At 40.0% G+C, this 10840-nt stretch overlaps 2 protein-coding genes and 1 non-coding gene across 6 annotated transcripts in view; 1 reads left to right on the forward strand and 2 right to left on the reverse strand.

Moving 5' to 3' along the window:
* The window catches only part of Elf1 (E74 like ETS transcription factor 1), a 98851-nt gene extending 93213 nt beyond the window's left edge, over window positions 1-5638 (reverse strand). For 2 of the 4 annotated variants that reach the window (XM_004640257.2, XM_023700122.1), the window contains exon 1: window positions 5150-5637. The gene's annotated coding sequence lies outside the window, so the exon portion shown is untranslated. Of the gene's footprint in view, window positions 1-5149 lie in introns of all 4 variants that reach the window. The other 2 variants (XM_004640258.2, XM_023700126.1) reach the window with 2 other exon arrangements.
* Trnae-uuc lies at window positions 5048-5119 on the reverse strand. The gene has a single exon. It is a non-coding gene; the product is annotated as a tRNA-Glu (tRNA).
* Window positions 5639-5706: 68 nt separating the features above from the next.
* The window catches only part of Wbp4 (WW domain binding protein 4), a 22163-nt gene continuing 17029 nt past the window's right edge, over window positions 5707-10840 (forward strand). The window contains exons 1-4 of the mRNA XM_023700127.1: window positions 5707-5921; window positions 6523-6595; window positions 8183-8245; window positions 8332-8455. Coding sequence (XP_023555895.1) covers window positions 5920-5921; window positions 6523-6595; window positions 8183-8245; window positions 8332-8455 — 262 coding nt within the window. The 5' untranslated portion in view covers window positions 5707-5919. The remainder of the gene's footprint in view (window positions 5922-6522; window positions 6596-8182; window positions 8246-8331; window positions 8456-10840) is intronic.

The raw sequence follows: 10840 nt of genomic DNA on the forward strand, positions 1-10840 counted from the left end.
CCACACACACACACACACACACACAAATAAAATTAAAAAAATAAATAAATAAAGTTAAAAAAAAATGTCAACACACCCCTCCGGTGTGTTTCTAAAATAAATAAATAAATAAATAAATAAAAGATTTAAAAAATAAATAAATAAAAAGATTAAAAGTAAGGAGAACAAAGTAAGGAGAGCTGTTAAGAGACTACTATGCTGCAAAAGACTCCAGTGTTGCTCAGGGAATAACCTAGGTGGGGCAGAAATAGAAACAGAATGGTAAGGTGGCGATGGAACCTATAGAAATAAGTCTTCCACAACTAGTTCATCCTGCACTGGATTACCAAATTAATTTCACCAGAACAGTCATTTTACCAGAAATCCCTTTTCCTAGCTAAGTAAAACTTCTTAGTCCAAAATTTTAGGTCCTTTCAAAGTCTTTGTCAAGAGTCAAGATAATCTGTAAAATAAATTGCTTTAGACAAACTTAATTTTAATTCATTTAATTATTCAAATATTTCCTGAATGTTCACCAGGTGCCATAAGTTCTCCAAGTCCAATGATATAAAAGATAAAAAGTCAAGAGCTCATAAATCCTGAGGGCATTTCACTGACCTTCTCAGACCAAAAAGCTACAACTCTTGTTGCACAGGTCCTGCTTTACCTTGGTCTTAACCATCCAGCAGAAAAGTATGAAGACGAAATATAGGAAGTAAAGCCATGTTGTTATGTTGAACTGTGGGGGACTCAGGTCAATAATTTCTGACATTGCCAGTTAAACAGAAGACCCAATGCTATTATGGGCTACTGGACTCTTTTAGAATATTTTGCTGAGTTTACACACCTACAATATTCAATAATGGAACTTAGAACAAATGGGGTATACCGATGAATGTCCATTTTGTATCTGTGTATTCAAAGTGGTTAGGATAGATACATAGTTGCATTCTCTTAATGAATAGAATGATTTGTTCTAATGGTGTTTGTAAATAGGATCTCAAGTCCTCATCTTATACGGCAATTAACCACTAAGAATATATGCAGTGTATTATTTGTTGAAACTGTACTTCCGATTTGATTTGAAACTGTCTCATTGCTGTTTATCAATAAAATTTTGAAAAAAAAAAAAAGTCAAGAGCTCTACTTTATACTTATGACAGAAGAGTCCATTAGGGGTAAGGGCCAAAGTCCCCAGGCACTACCAGCTCTCCACAGGTTAAAGGGTGAAGGTTCTCCAAAGTAAGAGCCAGTGGAAACACACTAGATTGTGGACCGCTGACATAGGAGTTTGGACTGGGGAGGGGGATACACATCACATATCTGCCACAGCGCTGACATGGTTCCCTATCTATTTTTGCAGTCTTGTTTTCCTTTCCTATCTTACTTGTTCTCTCAGCTCAGCCAAAATGTGCCGGCAACTGTTAATGCACCTCTGCTTCCTCTGAATGCCTTATTCTTCTTTCATGTAACTAGCAAAAGTTGAACTAGCCTTCAAAGTCCACCTCAAATGCAGTCTCCTGGAGTGGCCTTTCCCACTGCTCACACAAATGCAAAGTGAATTTTTGAGATTGACCCTTTTTGGCCTCCTCTGAGCACTTACTGAATTGTAACATGTACTACTTGTAATTTCTTCCATTTTTATTAACTGAGCACCTGCTTTATTCCTGAAATTACCTAGAAATGAGAGCATCACTGTAGTATTATCCCATCATTGAAGTATGTAATCACCAAATGCTAACTCTAAAATCTATAAATAAAATATTCTAATGCTTTCTGTTGCTTCAATCCTTAAGTTTTGCTAAGACATATCATAAAGTATATTTAAAGTATATACAATTCAATGTTTTTTTACTATATTTATATGGAGGTATACAACCATCACTTTTAATCACACTAATTATACCTCCATTAGCAGGCACCCTCCCATTCACTTTCTAATCTAAGTCAACTACTAATCCTATTTCTCTGTATGTTTCCCTATTGTGTACATTTTCTATCAATGTAACCATACAATATTTTTTCAGTATTGGAAACTGAACCCAGGTCTTCACACTGATCTATATCCCCAGCTCTTATGTTCTTATTTTAAGGTGGCGCCCTGTGACACTTATGCCTAAGCCTCAAAAGTACTTAGATTACAGTCATACATCACTGCACCCAGAAAAATGAAGAGGCCTAGCTTCTTTCATGTTCTTGCTGGTATGCCCAACCTTTTGGCTCCCGTCTAGGTGAACTGAGTAAAGAGGAATTACCTTGGGCCCTATAAAAAGTATATCCAGAACATTATAAAAAAGGCGTAGGGGCCGGGGAGATGGCTCAGTAGGATAAGTACTTGACTGGCAAACGTAAGGATCTGAGTTCAATCCCCGGTTCCACAAAAAAAAAAAAAAAAAAAGGCGTAGCCAGGTGTCCTGGCACATGCCTATAAGCCCAGCACTTGGAAGGTGGAGGCAGGAGGATTGCTGCAAGTTTAAGGCAAGCCTGAATTGGATAGTCAAATCCTGTCTCAAAATGACAAAAAGTAAAAAAACAAAAACAAAAACAAAAAGGCAAATGGCCTGCAGGCCACAGGTTCAATATATCCAACAGTATAATGTTCTTCAAACTCATCTATGTAGTGGTATGCATCAGTACTTCATTCCTTTTTATTGACAACTAATATCCCCCTGTATGCATACACATTCTATTTATTCATTCACCAGTTGATGGACATACAGACATTTCGGTTGTTTCTACTTTTTGCTTGCTACTATAAACATCTGTATACAAGTTTTGGTGCAGGCATATGTTTTCATTTATCCTGGGTATATACCTAGGAGAGGAAATGTTGGGTCATATGGTACCACTATGTTTAACATTTTAAAGAACTGACAAACTTTTCCAATGTGATTGTGCCATTTTACAATTCTACTAGCCATGTATCGGGGTTCCAAAGTTACATATTGAGTCTTACAGAACAAGAACAATTTCCTTATTTCTGTATTTTTGAATCTTTAAAAAGCTTTTTTCACCTACTCCAGCTATGTTCATCTATAGTCAGACAGTGGTTTTTAAAATTCCAGGGACATAAAAAGGTCACTCCTTGATAAAATAACCTGTTACCTAGTCAAAAGTTACCAGGATAAAATTCCTTTCTATCTTCCCAGCTTGAACTCCCATGCCTCTGCCTCTAGGCACTTTATGCTCCTGCCAAACCAAACTACTTGCAAGCCTCCTGGTCCCTTCTCCCACTACCTCAGTCATGATTCAGATTCCCCAACCAGGAAAAATCCAACCAGTTCTTCAAGGCCTGAGGCAAACACCCTTCAGTTCTTGGCTCTTGTTTCCAGTGTTCTTTCCATAGCAGGGATTATTCCTTCCCTCTGTGCTCGCAGAGCAATTCTGTATCTCTGATGCTGTATATTCCACCTGGTACACAACTACAATAAAATCATCTGTGTCTTGTTATTACCTACATTCCGCACCCCAAGTATATACAGTCCAATTACTAATTGTAAGCACTGAGTGCTCATTTTAAAATAATATCAATTTCAGCACCATTTGTTACAACATGAAGTCATTACAAAAATTAAGCCCTCTTGAGAAAAGGAAGAGATAGATTTCTTTCCAAATTCAAACCTTTTAGTAAGCAGTCTTTAAAAACACACTACTCATTTAAATGAAACGCTTTCATTTTCATTACCTATTCAAAACTGGTCAATAAGCACACCTCCACCTAAAGTTTATGATTAATACATACTACCAAGAATCTATGGCTCGAAAGTACAGAGAAGGGGAGCTTCACAAGATCACACACAGCTAACCACAAGGTCATAATGTGATTACATTCAGTATTCTATCTAGCAACTCCTAACAAAACACACCTGATTATCAATAACTTCGGAAGTATCTGATGGTACAGGGCATGTAGCAAACACTTAAAATATGTGAATTCATGAAGATGATCTAAATTGCTTTTAATTGTGGCAATTTGCTCATGGTTTTTTGTTTGTTTGTTTTGTTGTTAAAGCTCATAGAGCTAATTCTTAATCATGCAGACTACAGTAACAAATATTTTCAAACTTACTGTGCACTTAAAGCTATAAAATATGAACGCACAACCAAAACTTCTGCTTAGTAATGACCCTGACTACAGCCTTTCCTCAAAAATACATTTTTCCTTGTTTCGTGAGGCCTGAGAAGACTAAACATTATAGCTGCCTCTATTTTCTAATTTAAACTTGCATTTAAGATAACGCTTTTGTTTCATTTACAGCTCACATGCTGCTGACACAGCTGCCCCTTCTTTGTGATAAACACTGGGCTTCTATATTTAAAAATACAGTGAAACTTTGTTATAACATCCCTTCCCCAGTCTCTGGCCAATTTCTCTGTTCCAAGCTTCACTTCCACCCCAAGATTTTTAAATCATTAGTCTTTTTGGAAAGCCGATTTTTTTCTTTAAAGGCAACTCTTCCCAGCGGTATTTTTCTGCTCTGTACACTGCGCTTGTTTTAAAGGGTGGAAGGAGGATTTTTTGAGGGTGAGTGTCAAGTTAGCTGGCCTCGCTGGCCCGCCTCCAGGCTAGCCGGGTGCAAGCAGCCGCTGGGGGCGATTGAGAGGTAGGTGAGGACGGAAAGACTGTGCGACCCCCCGCGGGGGGTGGGTAATCCAGAGAAGTCTTGTAAACGCCCAGCGAACCGATCTTCTCAAGGGCCAAGGAATGCCCGGGAGGGCACACCCGCGCCGCACCTCCCCGGGAGTCCGAAGGGGGTGGCCGAGCTGGGTGTGGGCCTGCGAAGTGGACAGGGAGGAGATCAGGTCCGCCGGAGTTAATCATCACCCCCTGAGCCTCTGGAAAACTACGCACCACGGCTGGCGGGGCCGGGAAGCAGCCCCGAAGAAAGTGAAACTTCTTCCCTCGCGGGCGGGAGCTCCGAGCTCACACAGATGTGGCCCAGCCGAAGACGCCACCAAAAACCACTTTAAGCCAGTTTTTCACAAACTAACTCTCCTAGGGTTGCGGAGAAGTTCGGCTGTGCCATTAGAAATAAAATAAAGTCCGCCTTCAAAAGACAGTACATCATTCCCATACCGGGAGTCGAACCCGGGCCGCCTGGGTGAAAACCAGGAATCCTAACCGCTAGACCATATGGGAAGTGCTGCAGAAAGCGCTTCCGTAGCTCACCTGACAAGAGCAGATGACGCTGCCACCTCGGCTACAGTTCCCACCGCCGACGCTCCGCCGCCGAGCCGCAGCCCCACTGTCCACCCGCGGGAAGGAGCCCAGGCCGGAGTGCGCGGGCTTCGTGGGAAAGAGGCAGGGCCGCGCCGCGTCGCAAGAAAGTTCTACGGCGAAGTCTCGCGACTCGCAGAGCCCCAGAACCAGCTATTTCACCTTTCTTTAACTCCGACAACGGCTCCCAGCCCACAGGTCCGGGTTACTCGGTTGGTCAAAGTACGTGCGGACTAGTTGGCAAAGTAGAGGGCGGAGCCGTCTACTGGGAACAGCTGTTTGCGTTCTGGGCGGAGGCGGTGCGCGAGCTCATTGGCTACCAGCCAGCGAGCCTAGGCGCGTGTTGGTTCTGGATCCAGGGAAGGACCAAGAAAAGCGGGCCGGCGCGGGGGCTTAAAGTTCCTATTCTTCGGATCAGGTCCCGTCCGGCTTTTGCCCCTGCTCGGTGACCTCAACCCCTTTAATACCGACCCCACCCCGCAGAAGTGGAGAGCACCGCCCTTGTAGGGGGAGGGGAAGAGGAGGTGATTTCAAACGCGGATTGAGTCTGCTGGGCACCCGTAGAGAAGAATCGTGGAACGCGGGTCCCTAGGTCGGAGACAGGCGGGAGCGCCCGAAGGAGTTCTGAGGAGGACAGTTCGGCTGAGCGGTGTCGGCCAGCGCCACTTGGAGCGCGCGGCTGAGGAGTGCCCTGGACTACGCATTTAGCGGCTGGCGCTGTCATGTGAGTGGGTCTGAACAACGAAGTGTTGTTTCTCCGGGCCTCCCCAGCCCTGGGCTCTCCACCCCCTTACTCCGCCCTTCGGCCCGAGGCGTGACGGGTTTGGTAAGCGTAACAGGCCGCAGTCCGGTACCGAGCTGCTGGGCTGGTTCTGTGGCCGGGGAGGAAGTGCTGCCCCGCGGAGCGCCCTGGGTGCGGGCCGCGCCGGGCCAGGCTGGGAGGTTGCGGCCGGGTCGGGCGGTGGAGGGCGGGGTGGAGTTGGCGCCTTCTCCGTCTGCGTGGTCCAGGGTGGTGTCTGGGTCAGTTCTGGAGGCGCCTCAGCCTTGGGGTGCTATGGAGCTTTGCCACTCCTATGCGCTTCAGAGGACAGCGTTAGGACTTTCATTTGGTCGGCGAGGCCCTTCGGCCTTTGCAGCTCTTGTTCTCTGGCTCGAGAGAACAGTTTATATTAACTAGCAGACTTGAAGGGAGGATCACAGTCTTTCCCCAGAATACTGCTAGTTACCAACAGTCAGTAGCAGAGGCTTATACAGTCTATGAAACTGAAGCGTGTACAGTTGTGCCTTAATTTTGAAAGAGCTTAGACTTCTTTTGCCTTTTTCAGGGCCGACTACTGGAAATCACAACCAAAGAAATTCTGTGATTACTGCAAGTGCTGGATAGCGGACAATAGGCCTGTATGCTTCTTCCCCTCTCAGAGATTTTCAGAATGTGCTTATGTGATTTATTGCCTTTTGATCTATGTTCAGAGTTTACAGAGCACTTTCATATACACTGCTCTTGATTACACAAAGCATCAAAAGATTTCTGTTGTATCATTTGCTTTAAGAAAGCGTGAACCTTTTCATGAAGACTGTATTTGATTATGAAGCCAAATTACTTCTATGGCCTTTCTAGATATGGCCTAGTGAGTAAATAAATTCATCCCTGTGTTTGTGAAACAACTACCCTACAGTCTAATGGTGGTGTTCGTGAACTGTCATATACCGTATTGTACAAAGAAGAGTAAAATTGAAAAAGCCCTTAAAAGTGTAAAAAGACTTATAGTGTGTGTGTTTCCTACTTTAGACATAATTGAACATCTTTGTGTAAATTAAAATGATTTGCAGAAAAGAAAAACTGATTAATAAAAACTGGACCCTTTTATCAAATATGCAAGGGAATTGAACCTTATTTATTATACCTTCTGACTAGATTTCACTTACAGCCATTCACTTGTAATGTAAGGAGAATTTCTGGTTTAATAAATAGTAATGTCACCCATCCTTGTCCCCATCTGTCCCAGGTACCCCACCCCACATGGGTTACTATTTTTTTTACTTTTTTTGTTTATCTTTTGTTTATATATGAATATAGAGATTTTTATTCCATCCTGCACAAAAGGTAACATATGTACGTACTTTCCAACACCATAGTTTCTAAAAATTATACTATATGCTTTTCTATATCAATACACAGGAAACTTACTTTTTGTTTTAGCAATCTATATGAATGTACCAATTTTATTTAACCAGTTCCCTAGGTGTACACTTGGATTGTTAACACAAGTAGTATTACAGTGAATAACCCTATATGTGATATTTTGTACATGTACATGCATATCTGTGGAATAAATTCCCAGAAATAGGATTGTTGGATTAAAGGGTAATATATTTGTAATTTTTAAAGATACTCCCAAAGTGTCCATCATAGAAGTTGTGTGTTTTGTAGCATTATTACTATGTATAAAAGTGTTTACTTTTTAATTGTTTATGAATTTTAAGTGTCTTAAGGTTTTGAGGAGTAAGACTTTAAAGATCATTGTTCTCTATGTCTTTAATTTAACAAATAGAGTGATAAAATTTTGGAGATTTACTGGTTTTGACATTGGATGTTGAATGTTTCAAAATTTTTCTACCAAAATTAATTTTAAAAAATAATAAAAAAATTTTCTACCTTTGGCTTCATGTTTAAATCCTTATTAAAATTATATTCAGTAGATTGGTTATTAAGAGTACCTTGTATCTTTCTTCCATTAATATGGGCATCCTGTTTTATTTTAAGAACCAAAGTGAAATCTAGTCAGAGCGTGTAATAAATGAGGTTCAGGTTCCCTAGCATCATTTGGTAAAAGAGACCAATTTGCATTAAAACCAATCAGTTTTATATTTTCTGAAATTATTTTAATTTCAGTTCTCTTATGTTCTAGTCATATATTGTATTTACTGTGGATTTTATTGTTTATGTAACTTTCCTTTGTATTTTCCCTTTTTTTCACTTTTAAGAGTGTTGAATTTCATGAAAGGGGAAAGAATCATAAGGAAAATGTGGCAAAGAGGATCAGTGAGGTAATAATAGACTAGTTTTTGCTAATTTTTTTTGTATAGATGTCTGTACTTTATTTCACCTTTACTTTTATGTATGTCCTACATAGATTAAGCAGAAAAGCCTGGATAAAGCAAAAGAAGAAGAAAAAGCATCAAAGGAATTTGCTGCAATGGAAGCAGCTGCCTTAAAAGCATACCAAGAGGATCTGAAAAGACTTGGCTTAGAGTCAGGTAAGAAAAACAGCAAGCATATGTTAAAAATAGCATGAGCTTTTTATTTTTTACATAAAGAGGTTATATACTCAGGATATACTCTGGGCTTTTTGTGTCATGTAGACTATAAGACTCACATACTTTTCTTTTGCTTTTAATGCTTCCTCTATTAACCCCCTCATTCACATCAACCATACTACCTTTGTGATTCTATGGTCCTAGTTGAGTGGTTAATTTCAGAGGTGGCTTGACTATTCTAGATGTTCTCATTATTCAGCTGCAAGATAACCTTTGATTAAAAATAAATCTTGTAGGAAGTGAAAAAGATCAAAGTATGTTATGTCTGTGTGATTCTATCAAAATGACACCTGTTAATCTAACCAAGAGCTAAAAAAACTTCCAAAACAAAATTAAACCTAGGATTATAATTACTGATCATTTTATCTATATAGTCAAAATTATGGGCTGCTGGTGAGATAGCTTGGCAGTCTAAGCGCCTGGCTAGCAAATACAAAGACCCTTGTTTGGTCTCCAGTACTGCATGCTGTGCCGGCTGACCCTATACCAAATAAATGAATAAGAAATATTTTTATGGTTAAATATATAATAAGCCTCTTACAGGCAAATAATTGGCTCTACTGCTACACGGCAGATTATTTTGCGAGTTGAAGATAACAAAGTCCAGGTAAAAGGTGTTTTGACTGTATCTTTCTTGTCATTGAACTAAAATTGTAATCTTGGAAACATCTAGGCATTTCTTCCATGACAGATTGGATGTTTTCAACCCAAGCATATAGCAAATCCCAGTTGATCTTACATAGTGGTCGGAATCACCAGCATAGAATGCTGTTGTTATATTTTCTCCTGATACTGGAGATTAAACCCCACGCCTTCACATTGAGCTATCCATCTCCAGCCTATTTTTTTTATTTCTTATTTGAGACAGGATCTCACTAAATTGCTAAATTGCCCAGGTTAGACTCAGACTTGTGATCCTCTCCTCCATCTCCTGTAGTGCTGAGATTACAGGTGTACACCACCAAGCCCAGCTGGAACGCTGTTCTAAATCTCTAATAAAAAGTTTTCTTTCTTTCTTTCTTTCTTTCTTTCTTTCTTTCTTTTTTTCTTTCTTTTTTCCCCTTTGGTACCAGGGATTGAACTCAGGACCTTGCACTTACCAGGCATGTGCTTATGCCGCTGAACTATCTATCTCTCCAGCCCCAAAAATTTTCAGTTAAGATGAAGTAGAATGCTGGTTAATTGACTTTATGTTCATTAAATAACAGTGACTATATTTGGACTTTTTTCTGGTGGTGGTGGTTGTCTGGGTATTGAACCCAGAGCCTTTGCCCTACGCTACATCTCTGTCCCTTTCTGTTGGTATTGTTTTCAGATTTTTATTTATTTATTTATTTTTTATTTATTTTTTTTTTTGGCAGAACCGGGGATTGAACTCAGGCCCTTGCACTTGCCAGACAAGCGCTTATTCCACTGAGCCATCTCTCCCAGCCCCTGTTTTCAGATTTTTAGATAGGGTCTTATTAACTTGTCCAGGCTGGTCTCAATCTTAATGATCCTCTTGCTTCAGCCTTCAATGTAACTGTAATTAGAGCCATATGCCTGGTTTTTTGTATTGTATTTCAAAATATTTTTTTGACATTAGCAGTTAAGCTAAGAGAAATGTATGGTTCTGTGAAAATTAAGCATTTTGAGAGGAAAAATAAAACAGTTGATTTCCTGGCAAATTAGAAGTAGTTGAAAATTCACCTCTTATCTCATATGGGTTAAAAGTATAACAATGCAATACAAAGAAAAGAACTTTTAAAAAATTTACTAGCTGCTGTTGAGATTTCTGCAGATACCTTTAAGGGTCTTTTTTTGTTTTTTGTTTTTTGTTTTGGTTTGGGTTTGGATTTGGGTTGGTTCGTTTGGTCGGTCTGTCTGTCTGTCTGTCTTTCTTTCTTTCTTTCTCTCTTTCTTTCTGGTGATACCGGGGATCAAATTATGGGATCTTGTACCTGCCAAGCAGGTGCTTATGCCACTGAACTATATTCCCAACCTTTAAGATTTTGTAAAATTATACATTTTGTGCTGTGGTGTATTTGGAGTTCTCCTTAACAATATTAAGTATTTTTAAATAATAAAGGGCACAACATTTTTTAGTAGCTGTGGAGGAGGATTTCAGTCTTTGGAGTCAAACAGAATTGCCTCTCACTATGACCTTGGATTTTTACTAAAATTAACATGATACAAATTGCTTCTTATAATGCCTGCCCCCCAATATATATCTTTTTTTTTTTCTACAGTTTTATTGATAAACATATAGCAATGAGACAGTTTCAAATCAAATCGGAAGTACAGTTTCAACAAATAATACACTGCATATATTCTTCTTAGTGGTTA

This window comes from Octodon degus, unplaced genomic scaffold (genome assembly GCF_000260255.1).
Source record: "Octodon degus isolate 3935 unplaced genomic scaffold, OctDeg1.0 scaffold00122, whole genome shotgun sequence".
Classification (NCBI taxonomy): domain Eukaryota; kingdom Metazoa; phylum Chordata; class Mammalia; order Rodentia; family Octodontidae; genus Octodon; species Octodon degus.